The 22,136-nt window shown below is 41.7% G+C and overlaps 1 protein-coding gene across 1 annotated transcript; it reads left to right on the top strand.

Annotated features, from left to right (window-relative positions):
• Nucleotides 1-1,337: 1,337 nt before the first annotated feature.
• Nucleotides 1,338-22,002, top strand: TTC38 (tetratricopeptide repeat domain 38). The gene is made up of 14 exons (XM_065672622.1): nt 1,338-1,527; nt 5,398-5,475; nt 5,951-6,032; nt 6,371-6,542; nt 7,522-7,695; nt 9,487-9,562; nt 10,692-10,811; nt 12,366-12,425; nt 13,530-13,568; nt 14,378-14,459; nt 15,886-16,051; nt 18,926-19,085; nt 19,356-19,429; nt 20,359-22,002. The coding sequence occupies exons 1-14, from the start codon at nt 1,504-1,506 to the stop codon at nt 20,450-20,452; spliced, it is 1,401 nt and encodes a 466-aa protein (XP_065528694.1). The 5' UTR covers nt 1,338-1,503; the 3' UTR covers nt 20,453-22,002.
• Nucleotides 22,003-22,136: the final 134 nt, after the last annotated feature.

The raw sequence follows: 22,136 nt of genomic DNA, 5'->3' as shown, positions 1-22,136 counted from the left end.
CTGCATGTATATGCTCTTGGTGTTTCCGTTGACTTCTAAAGTAAATCCTCCACTTGTACAAGCTTGTGTCACACTGCTTTCACAAAATGCACTGGCCGGATGACATGTCTTTCCCAAGCTGACTTTGGTGTTCCTGTAGTCTGGTACGTCTTCAGTGCAGAACCACGGAAACATGGTTCCTTTTGGTCCTTCCCATGAATCCAAATTGCAGGATGCAGAGCCATTGAGAATGCAATTATTAAGGTGGAGGCAGAGAGAAGAAGCCCCTGAGCCTCGAGCCCTGCAGCAGAGCAGCAGCAGGATAATGTGGAGAGCTGCCATTCTAGCGTGCATGCAGGACAACTGAGCTGAGGGATCACAGGGGCTGTGATTGCAAGGGCTCCTGCATAGCACACACACACCCCCCATTGCCACCGCCCCCACCCCCCCCCAAGTGCATTATGATGTTGGCAGTTGGGTAGTTCCCGTTTGGAACCAGAACCTGCTCTTCACCCTCCTCCCTGGCACAGCTGGTAAGAAAGGTGTTTCATGGTAGAAACAGCAGATCGCCTGGGGGTATACACAATGCCACAAGAAACAAGTATTTGGGGGCCAGTAATCTCCGCGAAGCACATCTGTTGGCAGCACCAAGGCCCACCTCGGTGACGTGGGGGCTCAGGACCTGTGCGGTTAGAGACCCTTGCCCACAGAACACGCGTGGTGAAATAAATCTACACTGTGTCTTTAACAGATGAGAGAATGTAGGAGTCAATGAATGGAGATTGCTGACCAGTCACTGCAAAAATGGGGGTTTACTGCCTTGCAACTTTTGTGTTTGAATGTGAGGAAGAAGCCCACATCGCATCGGGTGTACCTGCTTTGTGGAAATGCACCACTGAGCACCCTGCGCAGAATAAAGCATCTCCTCTCCAAACAGGCTTGGAGCGTGCCTCCAGAGTTCCCTTCCAAACAGCCAACATTCCCCGTTGACTTGCACAGCCTGCCCTCACTTGTAAGTTTCAGGGTTTCCAGGGTGACCCGTGTGCAGGTGCGTTTTTACAAGACAGAAGTCTTGTAAAGACCCCCAGACGCTGGAACAGGATTTTACAGTCCACAGTTGATGCCTTCCCAAGGGACACCCTAACAAAGTCATCTGCATATAAGTGCAATGCGGTATTGTGAAGCTCTGTTTTTAATTGCTGGCTGGCACCCTGCTAACTCGTCCGGTCTTTTCCCATTCCTTATGCTCTGAGTGGGAGGGGTTTATCACCATTCTCAGATGCCAGGCCACTTCTCTCATGTTTGTTAGCCTGTGCTCAGCCAGAGGGGGGGTCTATTTCGGCGGCTGTAACCTACACGAAACGCATCCGCCAGCAGCATCCCCGCCCCCCCCCCCCCCGAGGCACGAGTGCTCGGGATAAGCGGCTGCCAACGGGCCGAGCGTCCTCCCCTCCCCGCTGCCGCGCCGGGCCCAGACCCGCCTCCGCCTCCTTCTGTGTAAGAAGCGCGGAGTTGGCGGGGCTCATGGTGCCGCTGAGGGACTGCAAGGTGAGGGCAGGTCTGAGGGGAGCGGGACGGGAGCCGCCCGCCCGACAGGGCCCTGCCGCCGAGGCCGCTCTGCCCGTGGCCCCTGCCGGCGTGCGCCCTTGTGGCTGGCGGAGTCCTTACGTGTGGGCCTTGGAGGGGCCCCGGCCCGCCCGAAAGCCGGGCAGGGAGGGGAGGGGATGGCTGGAGAGGCGCTGAGTCTGGGACGGGAGAGCAGCGAAGGCGGCCTGGGCTGGCGGGAGGGCGCGGAGAAGCCTCTGCTGGAGAGAGCGCGTCTGCCTCAGCCCGTGGAATCTGCCACTCGGGTGGGTTCAGGTGGGGGGAGGCTGCTGGTGGGATCTGAAAGTGGGGGCGAGTCTCTGCAGCCTTGTCTGCCACCGCGGGAGCAAACTCGTGGCTGAACATCTCTGGGTCTTGTTCGCAGTGCACACCAGTCGCACCTGCCCTTTCTGTGGGCCGCTCTAAACCGTCTGTGAGTCCAAGGGTTCAGAATGTGTGTGCAGGGGCTAGTTACTGATTAGTTACTTGAACGCTTTCTTCCCGATGAAGTTCATGTTGTCACTCCTTTGTTATTTTTTTGTTTAATTAGGCAAGGGGAAGTAAACAGAAGTCTTGAAGACCTTCTGACAGAGTCATAGGTTCGTGAGCAGCAGAGCCCTGGGGAACTGCCACTCAAGTAATAGAGGATGTGCAAACAGCAGCATGCAGAGAGCATATTTCTCAGATGCAGATGGGATTCTAGCAGGGAAAAAAATACAAATAAACAGCAGATCTCGTGACTAAACTCTTACGCTAAAGCAGGAGAAAGGGCAGGGCTTTGGTCTTGCCAAGAAGCAGTAAGGAGAGCCAACGCCATGGCACTCTCCTGCAACAGGCATCATAGAGTCTTTTCTGGAATTAGAGGGAAAGGTTGTGGGAAATCTGTGTAACACAACTTAAAGGCAGCTTCTGTGGGAAGGGGAGCTGGTAATGTTTTGTGATGTCTTCTGGCTGAGTTTTACCTACTTCCTTTCCCTCTCTTGTGGATTTCTTCAGTCACAATCTGATATATGAGTACAGGCAAGTCACAAGGCATGAGTGTACCAAGTAGTCTGGGCAGGACCACTTGTGTATGATGCAGAGGACAAGGGTTGCCAGCTCTTCTGTGCTCTTTGGTTCTTGGTGACAGCAACTGATTAGGTTTGGAGCAGATATTTTCTTTTTCTGAGGAGTCAGCAGGTGTTACGGGGTGGTTCTTCCCTGCAGCTAATTGTCCTGGTGTGCTACCAGGAAGAGCCTTGCTGACATCCTGCTGTTGGCAGTGTGAGTCTTCCAGTGAGGAATGAGTTATGTGGGCTGGAGGCTTGGCAGAGCGGAGGCTTGCTAGAGTGGGTAGAAGGAGCGTGTATGAGAGAAACAGTATTGTTTTCACATGCTGGGGATGGGGCTTTGCAATATTAAGGCTTGGAAATGTTGGGGCTGGGGTTACGTTACTAAGGGAATGAAGCAAAGGGTTTGAAATACCATGACTTAAACCAGACGCACTATAGTTAAAGACAGTGTCATCTTTGGGTGACAGACTCTGTGGTTAAAAAGAATGCTATCTTTGTACAAGCTATGAAACTAAGCTGGTGTAAACTGGTTCTGTAGTTAAACAGTAAGTTGGGGTATCGCATGTATGCCAGAGAATTATAAAATCAAACCGTAAAAGGAGATAAATAAGAGGAAGGGGTGTACGAAATTGGGTAAGGGGGGATGTAAACAGAAGAGGTGGGACAGTTAACACGTAAGTGGATAGGCTGTAAACCTTGGAGTACCCAAGCAATGGGGAAACAAGGGAACTTGTGGATGGGACAGGAGATTTAAAACTTCTGCCTTTGCTGTGTGTGCCTACTTGCTAGGACACCCATTTTTGCAAAAATGCTAATAAATAGCTGCTTCACAGCTGTGTCTTCCCTGAACTTTTACAAGAAAAGTTTTTATCTAGAGACCATTTCTCACAGCATGTACCTCAGCTAGATCAGCAGTGTCCTTAATCATGGGTGCAGGCCTTTTTTTACTAAACCTTTTTCTGCTGTTTTTTCTGATGATACAGAAATGTTTTCATTCCTAATAATTGTAGCATTAACAAATCTCAAAACCAGATTACATTTTCTACTTGGCAAGTACCTTAAGCTGTTGTGCAAAACGGGCAGTGGCAAAGAGCTGCTTCAGATGGAGCATCTTCAAATGGAGCATGATTGGTGATGAAAGTGGTTCCTGGTCTATTTTTCAGGGCACTGTGAAAGGTAGCCTGTAAGTAGCAGGCCTAACCTTGCTACCCTCTCAACTTTTCTCTCTACACTGTTTCTGGATACAGTATGAATTGTAAAGAAAATCTGTAATTTTATATTCGGGTCTAGTCTTTCAGGCTTGTAATTGGAACACTCAAGTGCTTGAGCTGCTGGAATGTGAGCCTTTAATCCAGTCACAGTGGGAAAGCTTTAGAATATATTAACAAAGATGTCATTGCCTAGGTACTTAAAATTTGGGAAAGTTGGGTCATTAGAACGAGGAATTACGTTAAAGTGTAAAATGAGATGAGCTGAATTTTTGCAGTATCTGCAAGGACTAATCTCCTGTTAGGAGGACTCTAAATTGGTTTGCCCCAGGTCTTTCTTTTTTTTTTTTTTTTTTTTTTTTAATGTCTATCCTATATGTTCTCAGTTCTGGAGTGAAAGTGGTGCTGAAGTGACTGGGGCAGTTTCTCAAATGTGTGTATGCTTAGACAGGAATGTATATGGTGTGCTGAATATAAATTTGTGCTTGAGCAACAGTTGTAGAGGTAATGATGGTTGCAGTATCAGAATGCTGAATGACGAGTGATTACTGGAAATAAACCCAAACATATTAAAAATATCTGAATAATAGATTGCTGAGGGAAGCACCTCAGCTTGTCAAATGACAGGCTTTGTGGCTGTGTGGCCATCCTGTGTAAGGGAGAAGGCCTGCAAACAACTGGAGTTCACATGCCTGTTTGCCTGAGTTACTTAATAGAGCAGTCATGGAGGCAGTCATGAAACGGTGCTGCCAGCTCAGTTCCACCATTCCAGCTAATGAGCTGTTTTCATTTTTCAGCAGCTAACCAGGAGATGTAGCACCTCAGTCAGTGTTGCATAGCTTCTGAAGAAACTCTGCTTGATTTCTGTGGCTGGTGAAGTGCTGGCACAGGTTGCCCTGAGAAGCTGTGGCTGCCTGGTCCCTGGCAATGTTCAAGGCCAGGTTGGATGGGCTTGGAGCAGCCTGCTCTAGTGGAAGGTGTCCCCGCTCATGGCAGGGTGTTGGGACTGGATGAGTTTTAAGGTCCCTTCCAACCCAAGCCATTGTGTGTGACCCCTTTCTGTAAGGCTTCTGTACAAATCTGTGGCCCAAATTCTTTGTTCTTTAATTCCAGTGACTTGGTGGGTTTGTTCTGCCAAGCTGTTTGGCCTGCAAGATACCTGAAGTATTGACTTCAGTTCTAAAAGAACAGGGTTTTATTTTACCATGTCTCTACTTCACATTAGATGTTTCTGCAGCAGGGGAACTAGCCAAAACTTGAGTTGTAATGAATTAAGAATGAGTCTCTCATAATGAGATGCGTAACCCATCAAGATCTATTATATGTTACAACTTTTTGTTGCTTTATTTCCACTGCTAACTCCAACTAATTGAATTCTTATATGTGACTACAACAAAATAAAGGTTTGTGTGTCTGCTCGTACTGTCCTTCCAGCTTTTATTTATTGTTTTTTGGGGTTTTTTTTTTAAAGCATAGTTGGCAAAAATATCGGTACATGATCAATTTGAAAATTCTGGAGTAGTTTGGAAAACAAGTATGCAAAATGAGTGTGTTTGTATCCGCTTGTTGTGCAGGCCTGGCAAGATGCTGGACTTGTCCTATCCACTACTAGCAATGAAGCCTGTAAGCTATTTGATGCAGTGCTGGCACAGGTATGACCCAAAAGTTTAAGAAAATGTGTTTTGAAGGAATTTGTGCATGAAATAGTCTTTGCTGTAGTTCACCTTCAAATTTCTTACCAACTGTGAGAGCCTCAGAGTCAGGCTGCCAGAGTATTTCAGCCATTAGCAGGCAGCAGAAAACCCTCCTGGCACAGGGCTTTGCCAGGTGCTGCTGCTGTGGGGAAGGTCACAGCCAGCATGCTTGTGCTGCTTGATACTGGAGAATCAACCCATTAACATAAACCACATAGAAATCCAGGGTATTAGTTCTGCAGGTGGCCAAACTGTCTTAAAGAAAACTCTTTTTCTGGTTTGCTACTGTGCTAACTCTAGCGGAATGCAATGTTTGTCTTTTTGTCATTTGCATTGCTTGCTTTTGAATTTTAAGTGCCCAGGAGAACAAAATGAAGAGCAATATCATTGAGCATTCCTTGGCTGCCTCTCTCTCTTTCTGTGCCTCTTCCAGTATGCAACCTGGACCAATAATGAGAGCCTTGGAGGTATTGAGGGATGTCTCTCCAAGTTAAAAGCAGCAGATCCAAATTTTAGTGAGTATAACCTTTAATTCATAGCATGAAAAGTGTTGGATAATACCTGGTGTCTTGGTCTGATGACATACATGATGGCTTAGAGAATTCTGTAGGGAGTCTTCAGAATCTAGAGCAGGCTGGAATGGTTTTGTGTGTTTGGGCTTGGTTTCTTTTGCTTTTAATTTCAAGTCCTTTAAATGGCTTTCATGAAAAGCCTGTAAGAACTTTAGGCTTATAAGACTTTCTGGACCCCTGTGAGTACAAGTCAGTCTTGTTCAAAATAAACAACTCTTGTGTTTATGTAGGGATGAATGTAGTGCCGTACAGTTCAACTTGTACTGTGCTGTTTTCTGTAGCTATGGGACATGTGATTGCTAATGGTTTGGAGCTGATTGGTACTGGAAGTTCAGTGCGGCTCAACAAAGAGCTGGACAGTGCAATGAGAACGATGATGATGCTTTCAAAATCACAGCCACTGACTGAGCGAGAGAAGCTTCATGTATCAGCATTGGACATGTTTGCAAGTGGGTAAGTCCACTATCATCCCATTTAAAGGACTCTGAAGAGGTTTAGCTGCCACATGTGGAAGTGACAGTTGGCAGTAGTGTTGCCTCACATGCACTGACATCTAGCAAAGGGCGAGATGTCAGTGGTTGTCCTTCAATTTATCTCTCCATACTGTAAGCATCATGATTAGTCAGTGAGCAGCACTGTGGGAGGGGAAGTGCTCTTTTGCCACTGCTTCATATCATTAAGCACTCCATGTTTTAAATGTCGTAGATCCATCAGTGGAATAGTGGTTTAGGACTAGGATGCTAAACATTTGACTACAGTAGGGTCCAGTATAATAGAACACAGACTTGTATGCACAAAAGCAAAGCTACAGACTTTTATTCTCTCTGTTGTCCCCCTGTGTCAAAAACTGTTTCCCCTGTAAAATAGGAAGACAGCAGAGGGTCAGAAGTGCTGTAAAGGCTCATTGTTACATTCAGTATAATGAATTTACGTGACTGCAGAAAGTATGGGCTAACGCTTCACTTTCATTATTTGTCAAGCAAACAGGTGAGCATGGTTGTACCTCACATACTTCTTAACAAAGGTAAAGACGAAGCTACTGAAACCCTGTTCCTATGGATTTGTTTCTCAGTAGGAGGGAAGGTGTCTGTGATTGTGAAGTTAGGCTAATTGTGGTAGATCTCTCTCTGTAAAAGCTATTCAACCCTGTAGGAAAATCATTAGATTTATGGTTTAAGGTTGTTTAATTTTCCTTGGGCGTTACAGTGACTTGTAACCCAAGGGCATATCTTTCAGAAGATTTCCCAGAAGGTGCTCAGTGAAGATAATGCCATTATTACTTTATAAAGACTAAGAAATTCCATCAAAGAAAAAAATCCAAACATAATTTGATGTTGAATTTTGTATTTTTCAGAATAGCATGAGTTCGGAACTAACAGTAGAGACATGTGTGTGCCTTCTTGCAGCAATTAAAATACTTTTTTATTTCTAGACAGCTTCCAAAAGCTTGTGATTTCTGGGAGCAGATTCTGCAGAGCCACCCAACTGACCTGCTAGCCCTCAAATTTTCTCAGGACACTTACTTCTACCTGGGATATCAGATACAGATGCGAGATTCTGTTGCCCGGGTTTATCCTTTCTGGACACCTGATATTCCACTAAGTAGGTGGGTCATGCTTCATTTTGAAAACTGCTCTTTATCTGGTGTGCACATACTTTGTGCTTTCTAAGTTCAGACCCATCTAAATAACAGGATCTGTTGGCAAACAGACATGTAGACAAAATCAAGGGCTTATAAGTGAATTAGACCTGACCACAGCTAGAACATCTTTTCTGTATCCCTGTTGACAGTGTTTTTTTCTTAAGTGAGCTGAGGCTCAATTAGTAAATTTTGCTGTCAAATACAGCACATGACATGTATCCCACAGGATAAAATCACATCCTCACTGAGGGCAGTGGCAGAACTCTTGAGCTTTTATGGGTACAATTTTTCACTTGGAGCTCACATTGTGAGTGATAGAGCACAGCAGCGGAAGGAAGAAAGGAATTGTAACTTGGAATACCCAAGTGTAGTTCTGAAATAAAACTTTTGAATATAGTTTTAACAGCTGGTGCAGCAAAGACAGAGGAAGGCAGAACTTTTTAAAATGTCTTTAGTTCAGACCTGAACTTTCAGTTTCCCAGAGTTAGTTGAGGATAATCCAGATCTATTGACAAGTGAATTGTTAATAAAAACTAATTTGGGATGATTTTTTTAAATTATTTTTAAGACCTGTTAAATTATTTGAAAGTTTTTACCTTTATGTAAAAGTTAACATTAAATTATCAGTCAAGGCATGTATTTAACATTCTGAGGTAGATGAATAGACAACCCACAGGCAAGCATGACTTTTTTGAATATATAATGAATGTTGCTGTACACCAATGTGCTGTACATCTACATCAAATGCAGCCTTATCTCTTTTTTTTTTTTTTTTTCACTAACAGTGCAGAGAATACAGACTGAATGCCAACATAATAGCGAAGCTCTCTGAGGTACCCCAAAATCTTTATGGCGCAGAGGGTAGTATCAGGAGTTTCATTTTTCCAGCTGTTTTACCTCAGCTCTGAAAAATTTAATCCCCTTAGTTCTTTTTAACTACAATGCTGGGGAAGACAGACAACTTAGAAGTTTTGACTGCATTTTTGTAAACTTTTCTAGACACTATGCTACCAAAGTGCAGGCTGTTGTCCACTTAGTGGGCACAATTGTAAAGCAACAGGAAACACGCATATGCTGAGCTTTTCTTAAAGTATAAAACCCTGGTAGTTACCCCTTATCATCAAGCTTACAGGTATGTAGAGTCAACACATTAATTGATATGTGGGCAAAAAATAAATCAACTTTTATTCATCTCAATCCATGGAATAAATGTTTTGCAACATACCCCACATGTTTTAATAGTTCCTGTGCTGTAGGAGTTTGAAACCAAAACCCCAACATATATTTTGAGAAGCACAAACATGTCCTGTGGTATTTTGCAAGCTATGAATTTGCAAAAAAAGCATTTCAATATTTCTTAAAATGACTGCATCAGGTATGTATGTAACAGCCTTTGAGATGCTCAGATAGCTCTGGTGACAGCACTGTCTCGCTTCCATCCTCCTAATTGTGCATCTTGCAACTGTTACGGAGATCAGATTGTTCTGTGTGACTCTTAATTCCAGTTTATCCAAAGATGTAAATGTTAGCTGTCAGAACACTGGTGACATACATCTTGTTACTCTTTCCTGTGCTGGTGTCTCTGGGCCTTTCATTTCCCCTGAGAACTGGCTAGTTGTTCTGTATTCTGCAAACTTGAACCCTCATTGTAACTTGCATGTTTTGAGTTAAATGCTATTTGAATATGGTTTTCAGTCCTAGATGAAATCTGGTTCTAAATGGATGATGGGCTGGTGTTTTCCCCTTTTTGCTTAGCTATGTGAAGGGCTTCTACTCTTTTGGACTCATGGAAACAAACTTCTTTGATCGTGCTGAGGAGCTTGCCCATGAGGTAAGCTGCCTGCTATTGGTGCTAAAAGGTTTCAGAATTCTTAAACATGGTGTCTGTCTCTGGGTGGTGGTTTGCACAAATGCCACGACCTGATTCTCTCCGTCATCCCAGTTGTTAGTAGAAGTAGCAAAGAGATAAAGCTTAACATGGAAATGCTTACAGTTTCATGAGAGACTATTAGTAACTATTCTTTAGAAAGATTTGCACACCTTTGCCATATGATGGCAGTTTCATCTTGACTGTATTTCCTTCATTTGCTTATGAGCATACCTTGTCAGATGGTGTCAGAACACCACTTTAAAGTGCATATATTATCCCATCTGCTGCTTCCCCCCAGTGTAATTGACTGTATACTCCCGCTAAAGAATGTTGAATGGGTTTGATGTAATCTACTTTTGACAATCCATCCTGTTTGGGTTCCCCCTCCTTTATTCCCAGATGGTTGTTTCTGGATTATAGCACAGTTAACTTTACAGTGTTCCTGGGGATCAATATTGGCTGGTCTATTTCATTTTTATGAAGATAATAATTATGCTTGACTTTCTCCAGCCCCCAGGATTATCCCTGTCCTCCAGGTATCTCAGGTATAATTAATCTCTCATGGGTGTTTTTGCAAAATGTCTGTTGCATCAAATTGCTGAAAGTGACAACAAAGACTAAATATTAACATTTAACATTTACCAAGTTAATGTTTAACCTTGCAAAATGCCTAAAACCTAGTGGGAGTTGTTGGAGCCAGAAAGAGGAATTTTCTGAATGTTCGGAGCTGGCTGTGTTCTTGAAGAAGACATGGTTACCTGCAAGGCACTATGTCATGGAATATATTGTGCCTGTACACACAGTTCTTTCACAGCTGGTACTGGTGCATGTCTGTGAAATAAAATATCATTTGATAGTCTTCATCAAAGCCTGCATTTTGAAGTGTTCTGCAGATGTTAATCTCTATGCAGTAGAAGCTGGGAAGTGAAGTCAGCCAATAAACATTGTCTTCTGTCCAAACTAAACTTCCTGGCTGTGGATAGTTGGAATGGTACCTGCAGCAAGTAAAAAGTAGTCTCTTGTTTCTATATCAGCAGTGTTAAATACTATTAAATAAAGTTCATAAGCTTTCTCTTTTTTTCACTTGCAGGCTTTGGCTATAAATAAGACGGATGCATGGTCTGTTCATACTATAGCTCATGTAAATGAGATGAAAGCAGAGGTGAGGAAAGGGTTAGAATTCATGAAGGAAACAGAAACCAACTGGAAGGTAAATATTCTTGTAGCATCTCTGAAAAACCTCCATTTAGATCTCCTCTATCTCCTCCAGCCAAGTTCTCGATTCCTCTGCATGCAATTCCTTCCTATCCTCAGACATGTTACAAACAATGCAAAGTTTGCATATTGGAAGAAACCATCACTTGAGGAGCTGTTATTTATCTGTGCTACTTTTGAAGCAGGAGGCAGGAAAAAATGGCATACTGTGAGGGATACATAGCTTGGACCACTTTTAAGTCATCATTCCTACAACTACCAAGGTTAGAAAAATGGTTTATTTTGCTTGCTTATCCACCCCCTAAAAAAATCAGGTACCATTTAGTTTAATGTACATTTCAGCCCAAAATCAAAAGGGGCAAATTATCTTACCAGAGAGGACTTCTCTGCCAGTGAGGCTTACTATTAAATGGCAGTGGGTCTTCTCCCGAGCTGTTGTGGTAAGTTCTCATAGCCTGCTTTTATTTCTTTAGTTTAGTTATCTAGAAGCCTATTCTCCTTTAGCAGTTTAATCTTGTTCAGAACTCAGAATCAGCAGCAGTAAAAAGGTTTTGATGCGTTTATGAGGTAATCACACGTTCGTGTTTGTATGACATTTGGAATGATAGAATGATATTAAACTTGATATTTTCAGGTTTCTGCCAAACACTTCACTACTTCAGTTGCTCAGGTTTGGTTTGTGATTTAATATTAAACAAATAAAGATTAGCAGAATGTTTATCTTAGCCCCATAAAGCTCTGACATGTGCTGGGAATATTACAGATGTTACCATGAAGATGCTTTTTCCACTTGTAAGAACGTTAAGTTTAACTACAGCACTGGGAGAGAGAGTGGGAGGAGGGGGATGAACATTTCTGGTATTTTAATTTTCACCAAAGGATTGTGGAATTGTATGCCTGTTTGTCTATTCTCAATGCACTCACAAAAATGAACCGCAGTGCCATTGTCTTGAAGTGCAGGCTGGGGAAGAGTATTTGAGTTTTGGTGCCAGCTGAAAAGGACAGTGAAGAGTAGGTACAGTCCAGCAAATACTCATCTCGTCTGATGAACTGCCAATGTGTTTGCTGTCAAGTGCATCTTCTGTATTCTCCAGTAGAACACAGTTACAAAGTGATTCTCTATGTCTGAGATAGGTGTCTAGATGGGCGGGATGAATGGCCCTCTTAAGGTGGGTTTCTCTTTCCACTATCTAGGTTACTTTACACAAGACATCTAGGTTTTAGATGGGATTTTTTTTTTTCCCCTAAGAAAAACAAAAGAAATTACATTGCAAAAGAATGAATTCTGAGGCATCCAAGTTAAATTGTTCTCTGGAAAATGATGTGGGGGAAACCTTGCTTTTGAGGTGTCTGCCTGAGTAGCTGCAAGAGCAAACATACCAAATGAGACGGTGTCTTGGCCAGCCAATTTAAAGTTCTTGTCTCTTCTGTCTTTTCCATCTCGTGAAATACTCATTTTTATTGAAGAAGGAAACAGAAATCTGACTAGATACGTTTAAATGGAAAGTTACTTTGTAAACAATGTTTTCTTTCTTTTCTTTTTCCCCAGAACAGCGATATGCTTGCTTGCCATAATTACTGGCACTGGGCTTTATACTTCATTGAAAAGGTATGAGATATTTTCATATAGGTGTTTCATGGTTCAGATAGGTCATTCACCTAATGCTTCCTTTTAAAAATGAAGACCTAACACCTATAGGTTTCTTTTCAGCTATTTAAAGGGGTGTTTTTCTAAAATAGCACAATGCTATGTTTACAAGCTAGTTGTTATTACAGTTATTTTGAGAACTTTTAATTACATTGGTCAGAGTTCCAGGATCTTTGTAAGAATGTTGAAAAATTGCTGTGAGATTATTGCATGTTTGAAGATGAAATAGTCTCATTAATTACACTTGGCACAGTTATTTGATAGAGGGATCAACTTGGATCTCTGATTTTAAGCAAAAATCTCTTCAAATTCAGTATGAATTTGTTGGCCCCAAAATCTGACTAAAAGACAGAGGCAGTAACCTCTAAGTTTGGTCACAAATGTCATTATTTTTTTAATGTTAGTAATTCGTGTTATTGAAACCCTTTAAAAACGGTTGCAGTTTTACCCAGCCTCTCAGGTTGCAATACAGAATTCCCTTGGATTTAATAATACTTAGCACTTTTGGGATTCAGTTCGTTAGGCAGACAAATGTGACATTGAGAAGGCAGCGTACTTTGGGTCAGAAAACAGTAACTTCCTTGTGGTCAGTATTATTAACGTAGAAGGAGCATTATTCTTGATAGTAGTCTAGTAGCCTGTTTATATTGCCACCTTCTATGTATGCAACATTTTTGTAGCCTTCTTAAAATTATTTTGCTTCCTACCTCCTTGCATACACCGTGGGATGCACTAATTTTTGCAAAAAATCCCTGAAAGGAGCATTAAAATGAGAGGTAATACCTTGTCTTTTTTCTTCATGTGTAACTTAAACCAGTGTTAGTGCCTAGTGTTAAATGAAACCTAATTGTACTGAATATTATGCCTAGTAAATCCTGGTTTATCTCAGACTTCAGTCGTTCTTTTAATACCTCAAGGTTTCTTTGACTTGGTTTGTTCTGATGAAGTCATGAGGCGGTTGTGAAGTAGTATTTTGACATTATTAATTGTATGCGTGTCTTTTGGTTACTACTTCTGGTTACTGTATCTGACTGTTAATCATGCAGTGCTTGTTTGCTTTCACAGGGTGAATATGAGTCTGCTTTGACAATTTATGACAATCATGTGAGTAGGGCCTTTTTCTTCTTTACCGAGAGCTAGCTTAAAACCGTGATACATGCTTTCTTCCTTCTGTATGAGACTGAAACCTATTACAGAGTGCCATGTATGTGTGTGTGTTGTTTACATCTGTTGTTACAGATTTTAAGGGAAAGTATTTCTCAGTGGTTTTGGGTAAAATGCTCAAAAGACTCTCATGTAGTTCAAGTGTTTCTTACACTTGTACTTGAAAGAGCTACAATGGCAGTGTTGGTACTGTTTGTTTTCCTATAAAGTCTCAACGTACCTTTACAAAGAACTGAATTTTGCATGTATGGCACTAAGTCAGCAGAAGCATATATTTTCTTTCCTGGCTAATTTATTATAGTTCTTCACTGTCTAGATTTCAAGGCAATCTTTGTAAATAAGCAATATCAAAACTCCCGGATAACGTATCTTTGTAAGGGTTATAAAAATAGGGAAGCTGTAGAATAGAAATATATAGAATAGAAAGCTGCTGGGCTATACTATCCACTAACCTTGCCAAAGTGAAGTAATACTTATGCATTTTTTTGGAAAACATGGAATGCCTTGGTGACTCTCCATACTTACTGAGTTTGACTTCGTAACAGGAAAGACAGCACAAATGAAGCAGTGTGTTTGTCACTGCAAATTGCTGTATTCAGGAAGGATGTAATTAGGGCTATTGCAAAACAGGTATTTTTCAATGAATAAAAAGATAAAATTAATACTGTACTGTGAGAATAAGTTTGATTATCTGACTAAGTTCCCACTAGCCCATCAGTTGGGCAGCTTATGAATATCTGTGATTACAGATTGCTCCTCGGTGTCTGTCACGTGAAAGTATGCTGGATATAGTAGATAACTGCTCAATGCTGTACAGGCTTCATCTGGAAGGTAGGATATCCACCTGCCATTCTTTTTTAGAGTTGTAATTTTGCCCCTTCCCCTGCCTTGCATTTTGAAGAAGTATTGAAATACACTTACAGAGTGAGCTTGGTCAGTGTCACAGAGGAATTCTGTTACAGAAGAAAATTCTGCTCTTGAGAAAAGCCTGAATGTGAAATTCTTAATGTCCATAACCTTCGTTCTTCCCGAGAGCTTCTTTTTTTTTTTCCCCCATGCCACTATGGTGTTTCATTCAGCTCAAGCTAGCATAGGTCACATACTTTTTCCTTGAAAAATACACTTCAATTGTCCCTGGAGATTGGAAGCTGAGTGATCAAGTACATAATCGTCTAAAAATCTCTAGAGCTTCCTTGAAGTAAATGTCATGCTAGATACTTAACCTCCTATTTTGATACTGATTGAAATTGCTAGTATGTATGTATTAGCCTCTGGCTTTTGTGTACTCTGCTAACTCAGTGGCATTTCTCCTTTACTTTTTTAAGCTAGTGTTTATACACTAGAGTTCATGAAGGGGAGGGGATGACAGACAGATGGACATCTACAGTATTCTGCTAAAACACTAACGATATATTGGCTTTGCTTATGAAATCCATCTTGTCAATCTGTTTTTTTGATTGCTACGGATGCTTCACTGGAACCTCATCTCCAAGAAGACATAGAATCATAGAGTCATACAATAGTTAGGGTTGGAAAGGACCTTAAGATTATCTAGTTCCAACCCCCCTGCCATGGGCAGGGACGCCTTGCACTAAACCGTGTCGCCCAAGGCTCTGTCCAACCTGGCCTTGAACACTGCCAGGGATGGACCATTCACAACTTCCTTAGGCAGCCTGCTCCAGTGCCTCACCACCCTCACAGTAAAGAACTTCTTCCTAATCTAAACTTCCCCTGTTTAAGTTTGAACCCATTACCCCTTGTCCTACCACTGCAGTCCCTAATGAAGAGCTCCTCCCCAGCATCCTTACAGGCCCCCTTCAGATACTGGAAGGCTGCTATGAGGTCTCCACGCAGCCTTCTCTTCTCCAGGCTGAAGAGCTCCAACTTTCTCAGCCTATCTTCATACAGTAGGTGCTCCAGTTCCCTGATCATCCCCATGGCCCTTCTCTGGACTTGTTCCAACAGTTCCATGTCCTTTTTATGTTGAGGACACCAGAAATATACACATGAGCAGTGCCATAATAAAGCCAGAGCCTCACATAATGCAGTCTAGAATATTTGTGATAAATTACTGATAGTCAGTAAACTCTGCCCAAATACTGCATGCTGCAGCTAAGCATTACTGTATACATTTTGCCATTTTGCCATTTCTTGAGTTTAGTAGCAATGCTGATTAGGCTGAGTGGCTGAAAGTATATTGCAAAGTCATGCTTTTGCATGTGATATTTTTACTGAGGAAAATACTTTTTACTCTTAGGTGTAAAGCTTGGAGACAGGTGGAACAATGTTCTCCAGCTCACAAAGAAGCACAGCAGAGATCACATTCTTCTGTTCAATGATGTACATTTCTTGATGTCCTCACTTGGAGCCAAAGACCACAAAACTACTGATGAGCTTTTAACAACTCTTCAGGAACTTGCCAAGTAAGCAAGTGAATGGAAGTATTGTATTTAATTATTTTATCCTCTGTTTAACTATTTTATCCTCTGATAATGTCTCTGGCTTTGCTTTGTAAAGCAAAGCACTACAGCATGCTCTTTGCTCTAGCATGTCACTGGAACATGTCTGGTTCAAGTAGGTCAGTTTCCAGTTAGGAGATCCCTGTAATTATTCATTTTTTGAGTTAATGTCTAGAGGGGTTTCTTACCTTGCTAAGCAGAGATCTCATACTGGAAGTCATGGACGCCAACTGAACAGGTGCTGCCTATTTCCTTTTGGTGAGGTCACATTAAGCTATGTTACGTACAATGAACAAAGTATTTCACCTCTATATTAGTAAGGGTATTCAACAATGTACATCAGCTGTCTATGGTGGTTCTTTTTTATGGCTCTGGTTTGAAAGGTTCTTTTATAATAGAACATTGGTAGTGATATTCTGGTAGCTAGTATTTGATGTGTGAGAAGTACCTCTGCAGGAAACTGAATTTCAAGTACTGCTAAAGTAAAAATAGAGAATATTTTGCTCGCAAATTAAATTATTTGAAACATTTGAATATTTTAAGTATTTCATCTAAACAATGTTTTTTTTTGTGTTCCCTTATGTATTAAATAACTGTAAATTGCCTCAAGTTTTTGAAGGGGTTGATATATATAGATGCTTTAAATGCAATTCCCTCTCCCCCATTTTACCTCTGTTTCATCATCTATTGCTTCGCTTGCCTTCAAAAAGGAGGGAGTACTGAAATTGTCACTATTTGTTCCTGTAATAGCCGTCAATCAAAAGTAGTAAAAAATAAACATACTTGGTTTTGTAACTATTCTTTAAAATTAACTGTCAAATCAATCTTAAGCGTGTCTGACTAAAGTAGAAAACGGTAAATATCTTTTATATAAGTACATAAATAGATGTAAGTATATATAAAGTATTAAAACTGCACATGCACACCACTTCAGGGAAGCTTTAATGAACATATGCCACTTAACCTTTCACCCAGAGCTTCCTTTTGCTTGTGTGTTGAGCCTTTCGTAGTAATTCAGCTGTACATTTTTAGCTGTAGGTGGAAGTCTTACAAAGTTTAGTTTTATTATTTGAGGAAACACTGTGAGATGAGGAGATCATAGTAAAGATTGGATTAGTGGATTAATTTATGTGTATCACAGGAATGTAATTAAATTATACCTAAGATGGGTTTTGTATGTGTTTCAAAAAGCAGTCATGAAACTTTGGCACAAACGACAGTCATCCTTGGCTTTTCATTAATATTTTTTCCCAGCCTTTGCAATTTGGAGTTGACAAGAATTTTTTTTTGTGAGGTACTCCCTGGCGCTCTCTGGTGGTTGCTGTCACTTGCTTACTTTTGGGGATAGAAATGTTACAGTTGGTGCAGGGGGTATGTTGTTCTTCATGAACCAACGTGTCAGGTCACTTGAAAGAGAGAAGAAAAAATAAGAATCTTCTGTCTCTGCGCATTTTATCAGAGAGCTGGAGCCAACGTTTAAGTGAAGAGTTGTTTCATCATTTTCTTCATTAGCCATCTCAAACTGCTTACTTAAAAGACACGTCTCTTGTGCACTTCTGACTTTCCAGGGTGCCATGTTTTGCTGAAGAATTGGTAAACACATAGAGCAACACTGCATACTGAAAAGTCAACATTGACCTAGTGGAAGAAATGGGAAGTTTATAATACTGACTCAAAAAGGAGAACACAGAGCATGTCTGTGTTTGGTGAATTTAAGGTACTAGCATGGGAGTGTGACTCTTGGCTGTCATTGCAAGCACTCAAAACAGATGCCGGTGACTAAGGCTCCTCAATGTTAAAGACTTAATTGGAAAACTTTAGTACAGAAGAATCTGTATTAAACAACAGTTGTAATTTAAAGCATTGAGCTGTGCACTCTGTTCTCAGGAATCACTTATACTGCTTGGGATAGAAAGCCTTCCTGTCCTCATATTGCCAGCCAACCTTTTGGCACTGAAATGGCACTACCTCTAAGGCCTGATCACTGTCAGCTGCTGCTGTAGCAGTGGAAAAACTAAGTTCCACATTGTCCCAAAACCAGCTCTTTAGCTACAGTTTGGTTACTTTATTTTTCACTCTTTTTTTTTTTTTTTTTAATATTGGCAGAGATGCCCACTAGAATGTCTGTGTTACTCTGCAGGCATATTGTCATGCTCTCTGCCTCTTCCACTCTTAGGTGGGTTAGGATATAAGCACTAAAACAGGAAAGAAAAGCCAGTATCTTCAGAGCTAGCTAAAATCTATTGCTGTTCATGGGTGTAGAAGCAGTCTGTCATGGTTAGAATGAAAGAGACTTTGAGAGCTGTCATGAGGAGGACAGTCCGTATTAGAAAGATGGGGAGGCAGGCACTGTGCTGTGTGGTGAGCTCTTTGCAAGGACTGATGGCCACTTTTGGCAGAGGTGAGGACAGTCAAAGAACTACCAGCAGGATTCTCTGATCAGATCATTAGAAGAGAAACTGTGCAGTTCTCACTTTTCTGACCAAAGCTGTTCATTGCAAAGGCAGGAGGGGTTGGGCTTGGGCCTTTCGCAGCTCTGTTCAGAAGAATGAAAACTGATTTACTGGTGACTAACAAGAGGATGAAAGTAACATAGCCACACCAAAAGATACAGAATCATAGACTGGTTTGGGTTAAAAGGGACCTTAAAGATCATCTTGTTCCAATGCCCCTGCCATGGGCAGGGACACCCTTCACTTTAGTGCAGGTTGTCTAAATGAAGTACCTGAAACATCAGGCTTTGTACAGCAAAATAAATTGTGTTTATGATGGAGTGACACTGAAATACGTGTATTCATAATTTGACTTACAGGAGTTAAACCCTTTCTCATTCTACAGAGCACCTTGTGAAGACCATGAGCTTTCCTTGGCACCTAGTTTGGGGTTGCCACTGTGCCAGGCATTTGTAGAGTTTGAAAATGGAAATTGTGACAAAGCTGTAGACCTGTTGTACCCAATCCGTTATCAGCTGATCGATGTAGGAGGCAGTAATGCTCAGGTAAACATCATTAAGACTTTCTGATGCTACTTAATCCTCTTTCAGTAGCCTCCATTAGGCACTTGCATTATTAACAACCCTTCATTCTTAGAAAGTGAAAAGCTAAACTGTGCTTGTGGCTAAATTCTGTTTGCAAACACTATCAGCAGTGTTGGCTGTTTATATTTGCTTGTCAATACCTTTCCTTCCTCAGTGGTTTTAATAATTTGGAAAACAAGACACTGTAACCAGCAGTACTTCGTAAGTTACTTACTACTCTGTATTTTTCAGAGAGATGTTTTCAGCCAGTTACTGATTCATGCAGCTCTAAATTCTAAATCACAAGCCAAACAAAACCTTGCAAGGTGAGTATTTTTCCTGCTCGATATTTGGGGAAGTAGTAGTACTACTGAAAGTATGAAGCAGCAGGTATTCTCAAGCCAATAAATTAAGGCTAAAATCGTGTCATGGAATGGTTTGGGTTGGAGGACCCTAAGATTATCAAGTTCCAGCCCCCTGCCATGGCAGGGACATCTCCCACTAGGTCAGGTTGTTCAAACCCCCTTTCAGCCTCTCCTTGAACACCTGGGACAGCTGCAGCTTCTCTGGGCACAGGAGCATTTATGTTAACTGTAGCAACATTTAACTAGGACAGCCAGTAACATAGCTTCCGATTCCAAAACTACACTTTTGCAGTCTGGAGGAATGGTCTGTATTTGTTCAAGGGCAGTTGATTTTTCAAATGGTTCTGTCTTAAAACATGGCCTCCTGCCTGTTTGTCAGTGTACCTAATGGACTGCTAAACTTCTCTCTGAAGTGCTGAAAATCAGATCTGTCCAAATGATGACAGCTGCTGTATTGGGAAATAAGATTTGCAGAGTCTGATGTGTGAGCTTGCCTTAGTATGAATCACAAGAGTCTCATTTGGTAGAAATTGTAGGTGTTGCTGCTTCATCCACATGGATGTTGTGTTGTATTGATTGGGTCTTCTTAAAAGAATGCATCCTTGGGACAATGTGAAGCCTTCCCTGTTCTCCTCCTGAGGTCTCTTTGAAACTTAAAATTACATACAATAACGATTCTTCTGTGCACTCTGAGTTTTGGGTGTTCATTTTCAATCTCTCCCAGTGCTGAAAACAATGCTGAGAATTCTGCCTAAACTTACTGCCAAGGCCAACTATTTCCAACAGGGGAAACCTTCACCTCGAGAGCAGGTCTTTACATACTGTTTCCCTTCTCTTACAAGGATACTGATGATGATCTCCCTGTTTCTCTCCTACGCCTTCTTTCTCAGGTGCCTCCTGAGAGAACGTGATGTGATGAGACCAAATTCACCGATGACAGAGCGACTTATTAGGAAGGCAGCAGCTGTTCACTCGATGGCATAAGTCTTTCCTCTGTGCTTCAGCTAAATAGCAATACGCTTACCAATCAAAGTGTGGGTGAAGGGAGCGGAGGGGTGCTCTGCTGTAAACCATGGTAGACATTGATGGTAGGTAAGAGTACCTGAGGAGTCAAGAGATCTGATGATGATTTCCTTCCAAAAAATACAGAGAGCTGTTTCAGGAGTTTGTATCTTAGCTGATTCTACAAGGAAAGAAAAAGCTAACCTGCTGATAATGCATAGCTTTTGGGAGCTTTTTTGTCCTAGGACACTGCTTTTCTGGTATATTTTCCTGAAAGTTCTCTCTTACCCTGATTACATACAGTGCAGTAACAGGGCCTGGATTTGAGTCCTTAATTTGCCCAATTTGTTATGTCTTTTAAACATAGCTAGTAGGAAAGTGTGGGGCCAGGGCCAATACAGGGATAAACCGAGTTCCATATCAGGCCTCCTCTCCATTCAGGCACAAGTTGCAGACTCTGTCCTAAAGATCTGTCTGCATTCAGGCTCTTTCCAGGTGTGTTCTGTTGAACTCCCTCTCATAAAATGTTTAACTTTCTCCTTCATAACACCTCAGAGCTTTCTGATATTACTGTGTGAGTGAAACCAGACAAGAGGGATAGTAGCTGCCTGCAACTATTCCAACACAGGTACTCTCTTGGCACTTTCAAATCTTTCAGGGGAAAAAAGAAAAAAGCTTGGATTTTAGGTCAACCACCACCATCTCTGGATGGCAGGTTGGACTTGTGGGAAGTCAGGCTTTACTATCCTCTCAAAAGCACAAGTCTCTACATATTAGCAAAGCAGAGTTTAACTATTAGCAAAGCAGAGTTTAACAACAATGTTTATAGAGGTGTATCAGAGCAGGTGAAGACTGGAGGGGAGCCTCTGCCATAGAGAGCTAACGGGAACCGACACAAAGCTTTGTGTGGCACAAGCAATGTGATAAGCTTTGGTGCTGTGAATGAGGCACGATGGGAGCCATGTACCTCTGTGATGTTCTTGAGCCTCTGGATTCCTGCAGCATAGCAGAGCTAAGAGATTATTGTGCAACAGTAACTCAGTAGTCCCTCATGAAGGGAAAGATGATGTTTCAAACCAAAACTGAGCCTAATGCCTCCTGTTCTTCTTTTTCCTGAATAGAAATGCTTCTCAACTCTTCAACTGCCTGAGCTCTGGCTTTGATATCACATCTACAAGCTCTCCTTCACACAAACATGCTTGTCCAGCTCAGGCTCTTCCCCATGTCCCACATACAGTTCCCTTTTGACCTAAAAAAGCACTTCCATAGTTGGCCCTGCACTGCCTCTGGTGGTCCTGCGTAGAGGAATAAGATATGGATAGACAGGTAACTTTTCCCTCAGGGAATATAAAGTCATTTTAGGGAAGAAAAGTCTGAGAACTCTGCTGGCTCTTTGTAACGTGTAATTAATGTGATGATCCATTGCTACACAAATTGAAGAATTACATTTGTAGTGCTTTTGATATGTGATTGAGAATTTTGCCTGCTTTACATCAATAAATTCAAAGATGGGCTCAGCTGAGCAGCAAGTATATGACTTCTTTGCATGAATGGATGAAGCTTTAAATGGGTTATTCAGGTTCATTTCATAAATCTGTAACAGTCCTCCCATCCAGCAGCCACAACTTCTCTGGGCAACCTGTTCCAGTGTCTCACTGCCCTCACA

Source organism: Lathamus discolor, chromosome 1 (genome assembly GCF_037157495.1).
Source record: "Lathamus discolor isolate bLatDis1 chromosome 1, bLatDis1.hap1, whole genome shotgun sequence".
NCBI lineage: Eukaryota > Metazoa > Chordata > Aves > Psittaciformes > Psittacidae > Lathamus > Lathamus discolor.
The sequence above is the reverse complement of the archived record's forward strand: the minus strand, read 5'-3'. Positions and strand labels throughout refer to the sequence as shown.

Bases quoted from the DNA above. Each gene is read 5' to 3' on its own strand.
- TTC38 (XM_065672622.1), top strand. From the start codon at position 1,504: ATGGTGCCGCTGAGGGACTGCAAG. The intron at 9,563-10,691 runs GTAAGCTGCCTG...TTTCACTTGCAG, and splicing joins CTGAGGAGCTTGCCCATGAG to GCTTTGGCTATAAATAAGAC. The intron at 10,812-12,365 runs GTAAATATTCTT...CTTTTTCCCCAG, and splicing joins AAACAGAAACCAACTGGAAG to AACAGCGATATGCTTGCTTG.